This window comes from Rhizophagus irregularis, chromosome 3, assembly GCF_026210795.1.
Source record: "Rhizophagus irregularis chromosome 3, complete sequence".
Classification (NCBI taxonomy): domain Eukaryota; kingdom Fungi; phylum Glomeromycota; class Glomeromycetes; order Glomerales; family Glomeraceae; genus Rhizophagus; species Rhizophagus irregularis.
Window position 1 is genome coordinate 5,154,275 of NC_089431.1, and position 18,441 is coordinate 5,172,715.

Genomic DNA, 18,441 nt, shown 5'->3' on the forward strand with positions numbered 1-18,441 from the left:
TGTGATAATTTTGGATAATGATATATGTTTAGAATGTGAATATACCTGTAATGCAATACATTTTCGGCGAAATTTTGAAAATTGGACTAGTGGTAATAATGATATTGATGAATTTGTTAAAAATACTCAACTATCAGTTCATAAAGTTAATGAAACATCATATGCGATAGAATGGATACCTTATGATAGACTTTATGACATATATAATGAAGAGTTTGGCAAAATGCGCAGAGGAAATTGGATTGATGGACATATAAGTATTAGTGAGAATAGTTCATCTAAATTGAGTGATAATTGGGATAACAACAATCAAAATTGGAAAAGAGAAAATCAAAATATGTTTGTAATTCTAAAAATTTTAAATAATCCAGCAAGTATTACATTAGAACTTATAAATAAGGTATGATAAATTTGTCAAAACTTTTATTTTTTTTGTGAATTATAATATAAATTAATTACATTATACTGTGCCATTTTATGAAAAAAATTGCCAATCGTTTAAAAACAAATAGTTGTCATATTAATATTTCTAATTTTAATATATTATAGATCGCGGTACCTTTTAAAGCTTATGGAATAACTCAAAATCCAAAATCCAAAAACTATATGGTAGTTTTGGGTTGTATATGTAATTATACATGTAATGCAACACATTTTCACCGAAATTTCAAAAATTGGACTAGTGGTAATAGTGATATTGATGAATTTATTCAAAATAATCAGCGATCAGTTCATAAGAATAATGATATCTTACAATATGCAGTAGAATGGATACCGTATGATAGACTTAATAATATTAAATATATTGTAGAAGATGTTGAGTTTGGCAAATTGTACAAAGCAAATTGGATTGATGGATATATACAGCACTGGAGTGATGTAAATAAAAATTGGAGAAGAGAGGGTCAAAATATGCGTGTATTTCTGAAAATTTTAAACAATTCAGCAAGTATTACATTAGAATTTATAAATAAGGTAAAAGTTACGTGATCACTAACCGTTTAGTTAAAAATTTACTAATATTCTTCATTTTTATTATATTGTAGATTGTAGTGCCCAATGAAGTTTATGGAATAACTCAAGATCCAAAAACCAAGAATTATATTGTGGTTTTGAAAGATATACATAAAAAATATAATAGTGTGTATAATTCAAAACGTTTTCGACAAAATTTCAAAAATTGGACTAGTGGTAATAGTGATATTGATAAATTTATTCAAGATGTTCAAAAATCATATATAAATAATGTATTAGAATGGATACCTTATGATAGATTTTATGATATCCAATATATTGCAAAAGGTGGATTTGGAAAAGTATATAGAGCAAATTGGATTGATGGTTATATAAATGATTGGGATGACTATAATCAAAATTGGGAAAGGAAGGATCAAAACATGGTTGTAGCTCTGAAAAGTTTAAATAATTCAAAAAATGTTACATTGGAATTTATGAATGAAGTAAGTTTATTTAACTATCCTTAGTAATATTTTTAAATTTTTAATATTAATACTTATTTATTAATATACAGATTACATTACATTACAAAGTAAATTTGCACAAATCTGTTATTAAACTTTATGGAATAACTCAAGATCCAAAAGAAAAAAATTACATTATGGTTTTGGATTATGCAGAGCATGGAAATTTACGAAATTATTTAGATACTAATTATAATGAATTAAAATGGAATGATAAGATCAATTACTTACATAGCATCGCACATGGACTTAAAGTTATTCATGAAAAAAAATTAATTCATCGAGATTTGCATATTGGTAATTTACTAAGGCGCAAAAATCTTACTTGTATAACCGATTTAGGATTATGTAAACCTGCAGATTATAATGCATCAAAAAATATAAAAAATAGTGTTTATGGCGTTTTACCTTATATTGCCCCTGAAATTATACGAGGTCAAAATTATACCAAAGCTGCAGATATTTATAGTTTTGGTATAATTATGTATGAAGTAATTTCTGGATTACCTCCATATTATGATGTAAGCCATGACATAAGTTTAGCAAAAAAAATTTGTGAGGGACTTAGACCAAGGTTTAATATTAAAGTACCAAAATTGATTGTACATCTAATTAAAAAATGCTTGGATGCAAATCCATTAAATCGACCAAATGCAGAAGAAATTAAAAAAACTTTAAGCCAATGGCTTAAAGAATCAAGTGATTTATTGTATGTTAGTGATCTTAGTAATTATACAAAAATGCAAAAACAAATTAAAGGAGCAGATAAAATAAACAACAGTTCATCAAGTAACAGTAAATCTTCAACAAATTTAGGAGTATCATATAAAGCTCATTCAGAAGCTATTTATACCAGTAGATTACTTAATTATAATAATCTTCCTGAGCCAAAAAATTCTGATGATTATTATGAAGAAAATGATAATATAATTAGCGTGAAATTTTCAGGTATTTTTTTATTAAAAATAAAAATTTCATGTTTAATTGTAAATAAAACTAATAAGATTTTAATTATTAAATAGAATCCTTACAAATTGATATTTCTCAATTGAAAAATAATAATTTTCTTGAATTAAAAAATTATAAAAAAAATGACAATATTAACATGGAACCCTCAAGTATGTTTTTTTAAAAATAATAAAATTAATTATAAATTACAAATTAATACTTTTTTCATTTAAAATTAATAAAAAAATTTTTTTCTGGATCCAGATAATTCTAACTATTCTTACGAAAAAAGTGATAATATGATTAATATGAATTCTTCGGGTATTGATTAATAAAAAAAAAATATTCAGATTATTTATTTAAAAAACACTAATTTTTTATCCATTAAATAGAATCACTTCAAGTTGATATTTCTCAGTTGAACATTCATCAAGATGGTAACTATTTCTTAAACACAAATAAAAAACAGAGTTATTTATAATATACTTATTTTACCTGTTCATTTTTTAGAACAAAATAACAAATCTAAAGGCAAAGAAAAAATTTAGACCAATTTATAATTATTTGCTATTTAAGTTACTGTAAAATTTATATTTTTAAGTATTTTTTTTTTTTTCGCCATTATAGTTTAAATTTTTAACTATCATTAATCTTTAGTGGAAAGGAGGCTTTCTTATGATTTAAAAGCAATTGTTTTTTTCTGTTTTTTTTTCTTTTCAATAATTAGTGAATTGCAGTTTTTGAATAATTTATTAAATATATTGATAAATATAAATTAAAAATAGGAATAATGTTAGATAAAATTTCAAATTATATTGGTCTTATTGTTGTTTAATTTGTAATATGTATTTATTCATTTATTATCTTATATTTTTGATTCATATAATAAAACTTTTTTATTACTAAAAATATATGGACTAAATCGTCCATGATTATAATATTGATAACATTTTTTTAATTCATCACATTAAGATTCATATAAGAGAACTAAATTTAATATTTAGATTATCTATTATTCTTTTATATAGTACTGAATTATTTCTATTTAATTCTAACAACTTTTTTAACCTAACCTTTATAATATACCTTAAAATTTTTATACTTTTGAAAAGTTTACAGATTTTGTTGAAATTGTTAATTAATTAATTTTTTTTTTTGGCGTAGGAAAAAAAATAAATAATGGCAACATCATTTAAATTTCTTTCTTTTTTTTGCGAAGATAATTTTTTTCAATAAACTTACTGCAGAAGAAAGTTATAAAATGCCATAATACAAAAAGAGTTTTTTTCGGTTTCAATAAAAAGCTAACAAGTAAAGGATCTTAATATTAGATTAAAATACAAATTGCAAAAACATTATATTACTAGTATAATAGAAACGCATTGTCCAAAGTCGACAAAAGTGTCTAAAGAGACTTGTAGGCTATTTTATAGGGAAAGTTAGTAAATTTTACATAATTGTTTTTGTAATATCACATGGTAAAGAAACTTGATTTATTAAACATCATCAGTCATCACTAGTTAATTATATAAGGAATTCTTTTTTCGAATTTTATTAATTTCTGATAAATTTTAATGGTAATGTAATTTTCTAAGAAATCTTTCGTAACATGCAAAGTTTTTTTAGTCCTACCTACTGAAAAATTCTTAGAACCTTCCGACTACTTAATTGGAAGTAGAACTTATAATCTTTCCCATAGCGATAATTAAAGCATGATTGCTGCAATATCACATGATATTATTCACATGATAAAAAATCACGAGTAAAAAAGAATTTGACAAAAGAATTTGACAAATAAAACAAAATTAAAATACAAGATATTTAATTACAACTTAATTATTGCATTATAAGAACAATGCCCACAATCAAATTACTCGAAGAAGAATGTATTAAATGTGTATTACAAGGACAGTAAGAATGTAAGATCGAAATGTTCAAATCAACGAAGATTTGAATGTGGATGTGGTCTGGAAAGAACGAAAAGATGGAAAGAGAAAACAGGCAAAAGAGCTGGGATGACAACTATGGCCAGCAACACGTTGTTGTGGATGTGGTAAACAGATCCACTATAATTATTTCTATTTATGTTCAGATAAAATTCATTTTGTATGTTACGAATGTCGAAAAAAGTGACATGATAAAGCAAAATTACCATAGAATTATTTCATGGTAAAGCATTAGAGTATTTTACAAGAAAAAATTTATAGGAGAAAAAGGATTTTAGAAAAACAAAAAGAAAAACAAACAAAAAGAACGAAGGTACAGTACAATCAAGACAACAAATACAACCTTCATAAGCTCAAATAGCCAAAAAGGTAAAAATAAGGAAAATAAAAACATAAAAGAACCAGAACCACGATTCGGACATTGTAAGGAATAAATTCATCAATAAAGACAGGAGAATATGACCGATGTACAATATGTAATATTACATTATATGAGCTGAATATTGGTTCAGTAATAAGAGGACAAAGAAGAGAAGCATTAATATGAATGTAACTTTCAATACATTATACGATTCAAATATCAAAGAAAAGAATGATACAGAGAACATATTCCAATTTGGGAAGATCTGAAAAGAATGAGAGCAGTAAGATCAAAAATAATATAAGAAATTAAAAATCGAGAAGTATTATGGTTAATGCAAAAAATGCACGAGTTAGATTATGTAAGAGAAAATCGGAGATTTAGAGAACAAAATTATTTGGATATAAAACCATAAAAGAAGCAGATAAAGAAAATATAACGGAAAAATATATTAGAGATAAATTATTGTCAGTTTTGTAATTCAAATTAATATCATCAGAATTATTGTTATGAATAATTCTCATATTAAACGAAAACAAGCGAAAGATTTTTAGCTGCAAAACGCTAAAAAATAGAATTGCTTGCAATCGTATTATCTAATAAATAATCTTTAAATAGTATGTTAAAATGAATATTGTTCATCTACTGGTAGATGACACTAGATGTTATAATAATAAGATCAAATTAATTGTATATTTATAATTTTATTGACAAAACACGTAAACACTCAAAAAAACTCGGCCAGTAATAAAAACTCAATCATGTAGTTACTAGCGGCAAATTTAGTTTGCATAGTTATAATTGTTAAAAAATGTAGATTACAAAACATCATTTTTTCTATAATTACGATATTTTCTTGGCTTCCTAAATTCTATTTTTAACTTATTAACTGCTATTTTCACTTAAAAAAGCATATTTCCATTATATTCACTATAAAATCCCCCTGGAATTCTTACCTTTGGTTTTGGATTGTTGTTACTTTGATCATTAAATGCCCCTGGAATTACCTCTGGTTTTGGATTTTGATCACTAAATGCCCCTGGAATTATTACCCCTGGTTTTGGATTGTTATCACTTTGATCACTAAATGCCCCTGGAATTATTATTGGATTGTTGTTACTTCGATTACTACTACTTCTAAATGACCCTGGAATTACCCTTGGTTCTGGATTCTTGTCGCTTTGATCAATACTTCTTCTAAATAACCCTGGAATTGCCCCTGGTTCTGGATTGTTGTTACTTTGATTACTAGCTCTTTTTGATTTCCGCTGTCGTGCCTTTCGTCGTCTTGGAAGTATCTCTGGTTCTGGATTGTCGTTACTTTGATTACTAGTTCTTCTGGATATTGTTAGCTCTGAAAATACCTCTGGGTCTGGAATGTCATTATTCTGATTGCTGGTACTTTCGAATAACCCTCGTACTGGAAATATCTCTGGGTCTGGATTGTCATTATTTTGATTGCTAGTGCTTTTAATTACCCGTGATAATGAGGGCTCTTGATTGTCGTTACCTTGATTACTGGTTCCGATTATCCGTGGATTTGAATTGATATCGCTTTGATTACTAATTCCTCTAATTATCCGCGGTTCTGGTTGATTACAATCATGATCCAAAAAATATTCAATCAAACTTTCATACATTTCTTCAGGAATAATCTTTTTGTATGGGTGAACCTTATGCAAGAACTCTTTATGAGTAAAATCAGTAAATCCAATAAAAGAAATACATTTCTGCAAAGTATTTCTTAAAGCGTTAAAATCATCATTTGAAAAACTTGTATAATCCGAAGAAAGTTCAGGATTTTGAGCAACACCCCATTTAAGTACATAATCCCAAACTTGAACCGTACTCATATCAATATTATTATTTTGAATAATAGAGATTAAACATTTTTCTGGAATTGAAGTAAAGTCAGGTGAATTAAAAATTTTTTCTGGTTGTTCAGATATTAAATTTGTACAAAACATTCGAAGGTCCAAGAAAGAATCATTTTCAAAACTTAATTGATATATTGAACTTAAATTTTGTTCTAACCAATTTGTCTTGTTTCTAATTAAAAAAGATTGTAAATGGGGAACTAGTTCTTGAAGACTTAATTCATTTGCGCTGATCAAAATTTTAATAATGTCTGAAGTATCACATTCTTCTAACAAAATCTTTCCACCATAAATATACCTAAATATTATTTTAACGTAAATTAAGAATAAATTTATTAAAAAATAATAACGTATTTATAAATTACTTACCTAAGAATTATTTGAAAAGTTTCGGGTAAAATATTTGGTAATTTAATATTAACCAAAGTTTCATCATTTTTCTTTTTATTAGTTGATAAAATTCTTCTCAAATAAGGTGAACGATAATTTAAAATAATTATATGAGCACGGAATATTCTTACGTAAGGGTCATTACCAACTTCAATTGTAATGTCATAATATTCATCGTCATCCAAAATTTCAAGCAAATTTTGTGATAATTTTGGTAAAAATTTATTTTCATTCATTATAATCGTAACGAAAAGGAATAAGTTTCAAAAAAAAAATTAGTCTTAAATTGTGAAAGATTAAACCTTATATAGTAACACAAGTTCCAGAATTGGAATGAATCGAATTGCTAAAATAATTCTTGTTCACAACGCACAAAAATTTAATTACATAACAAGGTGGAGTTCACATTTCATGTACTAAATTTCTATCGTAGTAAGGAAAATGATTATTGTGCACATGATATTTACATTTTATTAATAAAATTAGAAACAACCGTAAAAAAAAAAATAAATTAATTGAATGGATCGTCATTGTGCATCACGCTAAAGTTTGAATAACGTAAAATTTAACATTATTACCTTATTTATATAGTTTATTTTTATCGGTTATTATATCATCTAATAATAAATATCTAGACTGGAATACTTTGGCTATACTAATATTCGTTCTTCCGCCGTTGATTCTGGCTGGTGAACCGAGTCCTATTGATCAACATCTGGAATTTTTTGATTTGTAATCAATTTGTAATCAATTTGTAAGCATCCGGACCCATGACTTCTGCCGTCATTATATGGAATCCGAGCTAATTCCACGTCGGATCCAATGGAAACCTGGGGCGAAAATTAGTATAGCCTCAATAGTATATCAAAAAAAAAAAAATAATTATTATTATCGAGAGAATTATTTCGATTTTACTTTATATAATGTGATCGACAAGTTGATGCGCAGCAGATGCTTACGCAAATGAAATCACGTGCAAATCTAGCTTATAAATTACGCCAATCATTTGGCTGGGGTGCAGTTACTCAATTTTTTTTTCTTTTTTTTTTGGAAGATTACAATGATTGATGATAAACTTTTACCAAAATTATCCCAAAATTTACTTGAAATATTAAACGATGAGCAATATTATGATATCACAATTGAAGTTGGTAGTGAAGTATTCCGAGCTCATATGGTTATTTTGAATTATCGTTCTTCTTATTTTAGAGGAATTTTATCAACCAATGAAAAGAAAAATGACGGAACTTTGACAAACATTAAATTACCAAATATTTCACCCGAAACTTTTCAAATAGTCTTAAGGTAAAAAAAAAAAAGAATTAATTATAATATTTAATCTTAATATTTTATTTTTTTTTATTTTATTATTAACTTATATTGTCGTTTAATTAGGTATATCTATGGGGGAAAAATTTCTTTGGAAGAATATGATAATTCAGTTATCGTTAAAATTATGGTTGCTGCGAATGAACTTAATCTTCATGAATTAATACCATATTTAGAATCTTTTTTAATTGAAAATGAAACGAATTGGATGGAACAAAATTTTGATTTGATATGTCAGATAAGTTTTGAAAATGACTCTTTCTTAAAACTTAAAAAATATTGCGAAGATTTAATTTCTAAAGAACCAAACAAAATATTCAGTTCGCAAAAATTTCTTTCAATTCCAAAGAAACTTTTGATTACACTTATTCAAAATGATAATCTTCAAATGAGTGAAGTTCAAATTTGGGAACATGTAATTAAATGGGGACTCGCTCAAAATCCGGAACTTCCTTCTAATCCTACTAGCTTTTCAGAAGATGATTTCAATATTTTAAAGAACACTTTGCAACAATGTGTTCCTTTTATTAGATTTCAAAATTTAGCTTCAAATGAATTTTTGAAAAAAGTTAAACCTTATAAAAAAATCTTACCAAGGGAATTATATAATGATTTATTAGAATATTTTGTAGATAATGATGGTAAAGAATCAGTACCCCGTATAATTGAAGAAAATAAAGAAATTGATGATTCAAATAATATTGATTCTAAAATAATTACATTTCATCATGCTGAATTAATTTCAAAATGGATTGATCGATTAGAAGATACCGACGAGTTACCAACTTCATACGAATTCAAATTATTATATCGCGAATCCCGTGATAATGAGCACTCCGATAAATTTCAAGAGATTTGCAAAAATAAATCTCGCACCATAACAGTTATTAAAGTGAAAAACAGCAATGAAATCCTTGGAGGATATAATCCGACTGAATGGAAATTTGATGGTAGTTTTGGCGTTACTAAAGATAGTTTTATATTCTCCTTTAGTAATAATAGTATCGATAATTATATTTTAAGTCGTGTGAAGGAAGAAAAGAAAGCTATACATAATGGAAAACGCAGTACTTGTCCCCCAACATTTAATGTTGACTTGGAACTGTATAGAGATTTTCTTACTAATGAATTAAGAATTAGTTGTACAAAACGTTCTTATGAGAAGGATATTGGAGCATTCAATGATTTATATTTAGCAGAATTTGAAGTATTTCAAATTGTGTAAGATTTATATTAAATTCAAAATTTTGGTATTTGGTATTATTTCATATTATTTGTAACGATAATTAGCCTTTATATAATAATGGTATTTTTTTCATTCATATTTTATTTTACTTGTATTCATATTTTATTTTGTTAGTATTGATTCCTATAGGATATTAAATAAAAATTCTGTCTTTCTGGGTCGCTAAGCAGTTTTTTTTAAAAAAAAAAAAATAATAGCAAATAGATAATCGTTATTTGCATTCATTTGCGTTCATTTGCAAAGTATTACAAGAGTTAACTTTAATTTCTTTAATTGGTTTAATTGAATGAGTTTTAAATCAATTAGTAAAAAAATTAATGTGAATTTTTTTAATAACTAGACGCTATTTATTATAGAAAGGTATAATTTGTCGTATGTTGATTATATTGTATCATATGCAAATATCAATAAATTAATTTGAATCACATTTTTTATTTTATTATAAATAGTTGATATTGTGCACTACAAAAAAAAAAATCCCGTATAGTGATTTACCAGGATTTTTTTTTATTATCATAAAAGGAATATAATGAAATCTCTTAATTTCGCAAAATTTTACTGTACATAAAGAGATCGATGTTGAACCTATAAATCATTTCTTTTATGAAACTCTAAAATTTGCTTTCAACTAAGTTGATGGCGCGGCAGATGGTCATATAGTTCGCCTAGTGAGGCAACAAGTATGAAGATTTTTTCTTTGGGCGTCCCTTACGCAATTCTTTTAAAAAATATCCTTATATAAAAATTACAAGATAGTGCATCTATACAAAGCATTTAAAAAATTGAAGAAAATCTTGTATAAACATATTACTTCTGTTTAACCAATTGTCAAAAAAGATGTAAACCCTAAAAAATTTCTACTAACATACGAATATCCTTAGCCAGTATTAGTTATAAATTATATCACGTACGGAATAGGTTGATATTAACGATTAAAGCCTTTAAATAAATTATAATGATACGCTTTAGAATCGCGTATAGAACGACTTTCTCAAATAATTTGATTATTTGAGCACTTAATGAACCAATAATGCTTCCTTGAATAGTCCAATCAACCATTAAGTGAAAAATCTAAATCTACTATTCATGAGCAATTTGGAGCTTAATACAATTGAAGATTTTTTTAAAAACTAGAAATTTAATTACATTTTTAATTATTTATTATTAAGACAAGCATAATCACAAAATAATGTCCAAAAATGACTAACATTACGACATTCGGCTGGAATTAAGTGTGGCGTACATGTGACAAATATTATATGACGAATAGTATTTTCTACTATAAATTTCAGATACTCATGAAAGTTTTATTTGTTTATTTATTTAAAAGCTGGAACTCTGAAAAAACAAAGAAAGATTACAACTTAGTAAAAAGTAAAATATTAAGCTATGCGCCTATACCACATAAGATCTATGAACTCACAGTTTATGTAACCCTCTGCCACTTTTGGAGCTACTATTCTTGTTATCATTTCCGGACGTACAAAAAAAAGATCAAAAATCTAATTTATATTTAATTTATATTAATGAAAGGCGATCATAAAGCCAAGAATAGAAACGGATATTTTAAGAAAAGGAATCACTTCTTTTTGATTGGTCTTTTTCATTTATTGCTTCTTTCCTTGATCATTCAGGGATTTATTGTACTTGTTTCAGACCTTTATTTTTTGTCTCCTCTGGCAGATTTTTTTTTTGAACGTCGAAAATTTTTAATAAATATCATTAATTATAAGATCATATATTGAAGTTTGAAATCATTGTTACAGCTAATACAATAATTCTTTCCAAAATAGTTTGTTCTTTCATTAGAGTTAAACAAATCATGTGTGCTAAAATTTAATACTAAATTTTAAATATTTAATTCTGTTAGACCGTTATAATAGTATAGATATTTATTATTAAAATTTTAATAAGAGCTAAGTTATTAAATAGTCTATTTCAAATAAGTATCATTTCTTTGCCCAATAAAATCAAATAATCAAGTGCCTATATTTATAATACCTAATATTTTTAAAATATACATATCCATATTGTTTTAAATTGATTGCTTTTAAAAATGAAAATTATATATTCGTAGAATCACCAAATGTGTTTACCTGAAAATTTCATAATATCCTAATGTTCATTAAAATTATACTCAAAGATTAATATCGAAATCATTTTCTATGGTAATATATTCTATATATTAATCAAAATTATGTTAATATTTTCATGTAAGCAACAAGAAAATAGTATATTTGCTTACCATTATTATTAAAATTTATATCGATATCAAATTTGATTTCTTCTGAAAGATAATCTAAAGATAATATTAAATTTGATTAAATCATAATTATGAAATTAATATATTATTAATAAAAAATAGTCACCATTATTTTTATTTTCAAATAATTTTTTTCTTTTAATGGAACCTACATAGTATAAAATATTAATTTGTATCATGAGTTTAATAGATTGTCAACATAATTCAATTTTATATCATACCACTATCATTTTTGTCTTCAATTAAATCATTTTCATATTTTCTTTTACCTTTAAAAGGAATAATATACAGTCATTAATATTTACATAAATTGACAAAAAAAAAATAAATAAATAAATTATTAATAGTTACCAGTAGATGTCTTGTTGTTTTTCCGATAATAATTAAATTGTTCTAAATAATTAATTTAAAATAAATAAAATCAAAAGCTAAATATTATGTATATTATGGATACAATTTTTTTACATAATATACCAAACCTGCTATATTTCCTAAGTTAATAGATTGATGACTTCTTAAACTCCTTAAAGACATTGCAGTACTGATCATGCCGCTTAAATTTCTACTCTTGTAAATTGCATTTGGGTTATTAGTCGTTACAGGTCCAATATCTGATGATTTTACAATTTCGGTTGGGTTTTTATTACAGGAATTTTTCCATTCCTCGTCTTTCATTTTATCAATTTTGTCATATATATCAGTGGCATGTGGCCTTTTTTCTGGATCGGAATGCCAGCATTCTTTCATTAATTCAATATAGCCGTTAGGTGCATTTGTTACAATAGGTGGTCGTAAACCATCAAAAATTTCAATAATAAGTTCTGTATCATGATTTCGATCCCAAAAAGGTCTTCTACCTGTCATTAATTCCCACATAATTATTCCAAAACTATATATATCTGAAGCTTTAGTATATTTTTTTCCTTGAAAAATCTCCGGAGCCATATAAGGGATAATTCCATAATTTTCATTACATGAAGATTCAGTTGTAGATTTACTTATACCCAAATCACCTATTGTTATTTTATCAACAAATACAATATTTTTATTACCAATAAAGATATTTCCGCTGTGGAAATCCCTATGGATAATATTTGCGTCATGTATATTGGCAAGTCCTTGCATTATTTTTTTCAATTTTGCTAACTTTTTACGCCAACCAACATCATAAAAACAATTAGTTATATAATTGATCAGATCACCTGAATCATAATATGGCATGATAATCATTATATTTTGAGAATTAGGATCCTGAGTAATTCCAAAATATTTGCATACATAATTATTATTAGTATGATACTTGTAATAATCATTTTTCTGTTTTGAAGAATAGTTATAATATACCTTGAGCTATAATTTAAAAAGTTTAGTAATTAATTTGTTTATTTTAAATTGGAACTTTTTGGTTTAAATAGAATATTTACCTCGTTCAACTCCTTAGATGTGATGTTATTAGAATTATTAAGTTTTTTGAGGACTACTGGATAATTACCCAAACGATTGCTACTTCTATAATTCCAACCCCTAACTGGACCTTTAATCCAAATGGCTTTATAAACTTTACTAAATCCTCCTTCAGCAATAAATTCTATGTTTTTGAATTGATCATAAGGAACAAATTCCATTTTTCCTGCATTTTTAACTAGACTAATTTGAGTATTTCTGATAAAATCATCAATAACTTTGTTTCCACTTTGTTTTACATTATATCTCTTTACTTCATAACAAACATGACAAATCAGATGACTTTTTTTTGCAGGTTTCCTTCTTTTATTACATTCGTTACATTTTCTCTTTTTGTATTTTGATTTAACAATGGTTTGTGTAAGTTGAATTAAAGACGTATTGTTTGGCAATATAAAATCAGTTTTACATTCATAATTTGTTATTTGTTCCATGTTTTTTTATAAAGGAAAATTAGCCTTTCAGTTTTTCAAAAACTATCTTATATATACGTCTTTAAAAATGTCCTTGTTAAACAAGGAATTCGGTTTTCAAATTCTATAATTCTATATGTGATTTCTAAGAAGTTTCTAATGGAAATATAATTTTCTAAGAAATCTTCCATAGGATGCAAGAAACTATTTAGTCTTACTAACAGTAACATTCTTAGAAACTTCCAATGACTTAATTTGGAATAGAAGTAGTGTTGGAATTTGGAAGAATCAGAGCTTCCAACCTTCCAATGAATATCATTGTATTACGTGATACATACAACTAACGTACTATTAATTGTGGATCCGTTTTACAAACATTCGCATTTCTCATTATTATGAATCCTTGTTTAAAAACAAGAAATAAAAAATCAATGATTGCTAAAAAAAAAAAGATAATTCATGAATATGTTTTTATTTATGTTACATACTGTATATGAAAATTATAATAATTATAAACCTTTATAAATATGAATTTTTACTCAAAAATGCAAAATTGTTACGCATATTTAAATAACAAGCAATGAATGGAACATCAATAATATATTGAATATATATATTGGTGAATTTATACTTTTTATTTTTTAACTGTTACGTTGCGACATTTCATCATAGTCAATTGAATTAGTTAATATTAAAATGATAAAATTTTCTTGGCCTTATACTAAAAATGGGTTACTTAAAATTGTAATTTAAACATGTGATTGCAGTTGAACAATAAAATATGGAAAATAATGATCTAATATTTGTTCACCATTCTGACCATCTTAAAACTAATTTTTGCTCACCAAATTTGATCTAAATGTCGTCTGGAAATGGATCGGCGTGTCTATAATTAGAAATGTTCCGGCTTGTAATATTTTCTTAAAAATTTTGTTTTATAGCGGTATTTTATTTGAGTGGATTTAGTTTTACACAATTTTTTCAAGTTTTTCATATCTGGAATTATTATAAGCCAGAACTTAATTTTAATGATAACGTTTAACGCTAATATTATTTAAAACAAAAACAATAATGTCCAATGATGATATCCGTTCGTCTAAAGGATCTTCGTGCGATAGAACATTTTGTTCTAAATAACTTTATTTGTAATAATAAAAGTGATAATTTTGCTAAAGCAGAAATACATCATACATTTTAAAAATTAGAATATAGTGAAATTTAAAAAGATTTAACATTTTTATGATATATAATTCAAATATATAGTAAACTAATTGTTTACTATTCTTCAAATTCCTCAATCACTTCAGAATGTTGAGGAACATTTTTTTCACCTATTACAATAATAAAATTAAATAAATCATTAATTAATTTTTAAAATAAAATAAAATAAAATAAAACGAATATAATCATAAGCTTACTTTTTCTGGTTTGCTTTGGTAATAAGCATTTGTGAATATTAGGCAAGACACCACCTTGAGCAATTGTAATGTGACCAAATAATTTACTTAATTCATCATCATTACGAATGGCCAATTGTAAATGACGAGGAATAATTCTAGATTTCTTGTTATCATGAGCAGCATTACCAGCAAGTTCAACTATTTCAGCTATCAAATATTCAATAGTCGCAGCAAGGTAGACGGGTGCACTGGTACCAATACGTGATGAATAATTTCCTTTTCGAAGAAAACGATGAATACGTCCAACTGGAAATTGGAGACCAGCCTGTAAAATTATAGTTTTTAATAATGAGGTAATCGATATATTAATTAGAGAATTTTTTTCTTTTGAAAGTGAGAATTTTAATTTAATTGAAATACTTTATTTATTTTTTTTTTTTGATAACAAAACATACTTTTGTAGTTCTTGAAAATTTCTTTTTTGATTTTGATTCATTTTTTCCAATACTTGATCCATTCATTTTTTTTTTAATTTTTATTATTTAAACGAATTTATCTTTTTTTTTTGTTAAAAAAAAAAAATATATAAAGTGAATATAAGTTTATCAAAATTAATATGATTCTTTTTATTTCCTTTATCATTAAAATTTTTTTTTTATAGTATGAGAATTTGTAAGATTAATATAATTAATCATATTATTAATACCTCATATTTCATGCAAATTTAATTTCTAACTTACCAATTATATCATTGGGAAAATTACAAATGTATGATGATAATTTTAATAAATTAAACTAGTAGTTTAATAAATAAGATTCTCACGTTCTATCATTATATTGAAGATACTGCGTAAAAGTTGAATTCCGACCTTCAACCTTACGCAATAATGATGTATTGAATCTAATAATATGTTACACATAACGTTGATAAAACAACACCAACTTCCATTACCAGAAAATTATACGATCATTATGATGAATTATACAACATGAACAAAATTTATGAATGTATTGATATATTGGTAGATATTAAATGGCATAATTAAAATAATTACATTACAACAATTTTAACAATTACAGAATTACAAACCTTACACCTATTAAAAATTAAGGGAAAATACAAATCGACGCTGTCAGTTTTGCAATATCATTATCAATATTTGAATTAAATAATAAAGGTTACTATTAACTTTGTTATGAATAATTCTCAGTTTAAAAAGTTGCTATAAATAATTTTAAACAAAGAGAACAAACGAAAGATTTTCAGAAGGACTGGGAACGTTCAGCAATATCATTGCTTGTTATAGCATTTTCAAATAAATGGCTCCATTGCCTTTATAAATGTCATTTCTTTATTTTAAACGTTTTTTCAGTTACAAAATTTCGATATACTGTATGTATACATCATGGAATTAAATAATGTAGTAAATGAATATCTTTCATCATCTGATACGTTATAATATAACAGTTAAATTATATATTCAATTTTATTGGCAAAACACGCAAACACTCGTTATTTACAATTATTACATTAGAATTACTGTATATTATATTCATGATTATGACAATAATTTATAAAATACACATTTTTTTAAAAAAACGTTAATTACCAAACTAGAACTTATAATATTTTATTCATTTACAAAAAGTTATAAACTGAACCATTTTAGTAGCACACCAATTATTATAAATTTCCAACTATATATTGTTATTGCATATAGTATACTCTTTACTTTATCCTTGATCTATCACTCATAAAAATTTACGTATAGTGTCTTCTAGTGTAAAGCTTCTTTGCCTATTATTTCTGTTTACCTGCGGGTCTGGTTCCAGATTGTTATTACTTTGATCCCTAATATTTCTATTTACCCGTGTATTTAGTACCAGATTGTTGTTACTTTGATCCCTAGTATTTCTATTTACCCGTAAGTATGGTTCCATATTGTTACTACTAGTACTTTGATCCCTAGTATTTCTATTTACCCGTAAGTATGGTTCCATATCGTTACTACTAGTACTTTGATCCCTAGTATTTCTATTTACCCGTAAGTATGGTTCCATATCGTTACTACTTTGATCCCTAGTATTTCTATTTACCCGTGTATCTGGTTCCAGATTGTTACTTTCTCTGTATCCCTCTAGTTCTGGGTTGTCTTTGTTTTGATTACTAGTTTCGATCACCCGTGGATTTGAATTGATATCGCTTTGATTACTAATTCCTCTAACTATCCGCGGTTCTTGTTTATTACAATCATGATCCAAAAAATATTTAATTAAACTTTCATACATTTCTTCAGGAATAATCTTTTTGTATGGGTATACCTTATGCAAGAACTCTTTAGGAGTAAAATCAGTAAATTTAATAAAAGAAATACATTTCTGCAAAGTATTGCTTAAAGCATTAAAATCATCATTTGAATAATTTGTAGAATCTGAAGAAAGTTCAGGATTTTGAGCAACACCCCATTTAAGTACATAATCCCAAACTTGAACCATACTCATATCAATATTATTATTTTGAATAATAGAAATTAAACATTTTTCTGGAATTGAAGTAAAGTCAGGTGAATTAAAAATTTTTTTTGGTTGTTCAGATATTAATTTTGTACAAAACTTTTGAAGGTCCAAGAAAGAATCATTTTCAAAGCTTAATTGATATATTGAACTTAAATTTTGTTCTAACCAATTTGTCTTGTTTCTAATTAAAAAAGATTGTAAATAGGGAACTAGTTCTTGAAGGCTTAATTCATTTGCGCCGATCAAAATTTTAATAATATCTGAAGTATCACATTCTTCTAACAAAATCTTTCCTCCATAAATATACCTAAATATTATTTTAACGTAATTTAAGAATAATTTTATTAAAAAAATAATAACATATTTATAAATTTAAATTACTTACTTAAGAATTATTTGAAAAATTTCGGGTGAAATATTTGGTAATTTAATACTAGTTAAAGTTTTATCATTTCTTCTTTCATTAGTTGACAAAATTCTTCTCAAATAAGGTGAACGATAATTTAAAATAACCATATGAGCCCGGAATATTCTTACGTAAGGGTCATTACCAACTTCAATTGTAATGTCATAATATTCGTCGTCATCTAAAATTTCAAGCAAATTTTGTGATAATTTTGGTAAAAATTTATTTTCATTCATTTTTTTCGTAACGAAAGGGAATAAGTTTCAAAAAAAAAATTTATTCCAAAATTGTGAAAGATTGAACCTTATATAGTAACACAAGTTCCAGAATTGGAAATGAATCGAATTGTTAAAGTAATTATTATTGTTCACAACGCACAAAAATTTCATTACATGACAAA

General features: G+C 25.5%; 6 protein-coding genes across 7 annotated transcripts; 2 read left to right on the forward strand and 4 right to left on the reverse strand.

The window, feature by feature from the left end:
• Positions 1-2,221: 2,221 nt before the first annotated feature.
• On the forward strand, positions 2,222-2,977 carry OCT59_021257 (uncharacterized protein; the record flags this gene model as incomplete). The annotated part of the gene is made up of 5 exons (XM_066149744.1): positions 2,222-2,429; positions 2,504-2,599; positions 2,694-2,750; positions 2,822-2,866; positions 2,940-2,977. The coding sequence occupies 5 exons, from the start codon at positions 2,222-2,224 to the stop codon at positions 2,975-2,977; spliced, it is 444 nt and encodes a 147-aa protein (XP_065990620.1).
• Positions 2,978-5,358: 2,381 nt separating this feature from the next.
• Positions 5,359-7,239, reverse strand: OCT59_021258 (uncharacterized protein; the record flags this gene model as incomplete). Its single annotated transcript, XM_025313050.2, has 3 exons — positions 5,359-5,394; positions 5,693-6,911; positions 6,983-7,239. The coding sequence occupies 3 exons, from the start codon at positions 7,237-7,239 to the stop codon at positions 5,359-5,361; spliced, it is 1,512 nt and encodes a 503-aa protein (XP_025188326.2).
• An 814-nt stretch (positions 7,240-8,053) lies between these two features.
• On the forward strand, positions 8,054-9,756 carry OCT59_021259 (uncharacterized protein). The gene is made up of 2 exons (XM_066149745.1): positions 8,054-8,308; positions 8,399-9,756. Exons 1-2 carry the CDS (start codon positions 8,064-8,066, stop codon positions 9,555-9,557), a joined length of 1,404 nt encoding a protein of 467 aa, XP_065990621.1. The 5' UTR covers positions 8,054-8,063; the 3' UTR covers positions 9,558-9,756.
• Positions 9,757-11,715: 1,959 nt separating this feature from the next.
• Positions 11,716-13,739, reverse strand: OCT59_021260 (uncharacterized protein; the record flags this gene model as incomplete). Of its 2 annotated transcripts, XM_066149748.1 has the most annotated exons (8): positions 11,716-11,756; positions 11,824-11,877; positions 11,948-11,989; positions 12,063-12,110; positions 12,193-12,234; positions 12,321-12,509; positions 12,816-13,191; positions 13,266-13,739. In XM_066149748.1, the coding sequence occupies 8 exons, from the start codon at positions 13,737-13,739 to the stop codon at positions 11,716-11,718; spliced, it is 1,266 nt and encodes a 421-aa protein (XP_065990623.1). The 2 variants fall into 2 exon arrangements, with proteins under 2 accessions (XP_065990623.1, XP_065990622.1); XM_066149747.1 differs by lacking the exons at positions 12,816-13,191; positions 13,266-13,739 and having other exon boundaries at positions 12,321-12,516.
• A 1,257-nt stretch (positions 13,740-14,996) lies between these two features.
• On the reverse strand, positions 14,997-15,639 carry OCT59_021261 (histone H2A; the record flags this gene model as incomplete). The annotated part of the gene is made up of 3 exons (XM_025329143.2): positions 14,997-15,049; positions 15,137-15,443; positions 15,574-15,639. 3 exons carry the CDS (start codon positions 15,637-15,639, stop codon positions 14,997-14,999), a joined length of 426 nt encoding a protein of 141 aa, XP_025188324.1.
• Positions 15,640-16,723: 1,084 nt separating this feature from the next.
• On the reverse strand, positions 16,724-18,277 carry OCT59_021262 (uncharacterized protein; the record flags this gene model as incomplete). The annotated part of the gene is made up of 2 exons (XM_066149749.1): positions 16,724-17,942; positions 18,021-18,277. The coding sequence occupies 2 exons, from the start codon at positions 18,275-18,277 to the stop codon at positions 16,871-16,873; spliced, it is 1,329 nt and encodes a 442-aa protein (XP_065990624.1). The 3' UTR covers positions 16,724-16,870.
• Positions 18,278-18,441: the final 164 nt, after the last annotated feature.

Excerpts from the sequence above, each read along its gene's own strand:
- OCT59_021259 (XM_066149745.1), top strand. The coding sequence starts at position 8,064 with ATGATTGATGATAAACTTTTACCAAAATTATCCCAAAATTTACTTGAA. Across the intron at positions 8,309-8,398 it reads ACTTTTCAAATAGTCTTAAG|GTATATCTATGGGGGAAAAA; the intron begins GTAAAAAAAAAA and ends TCGTTTAATTAG.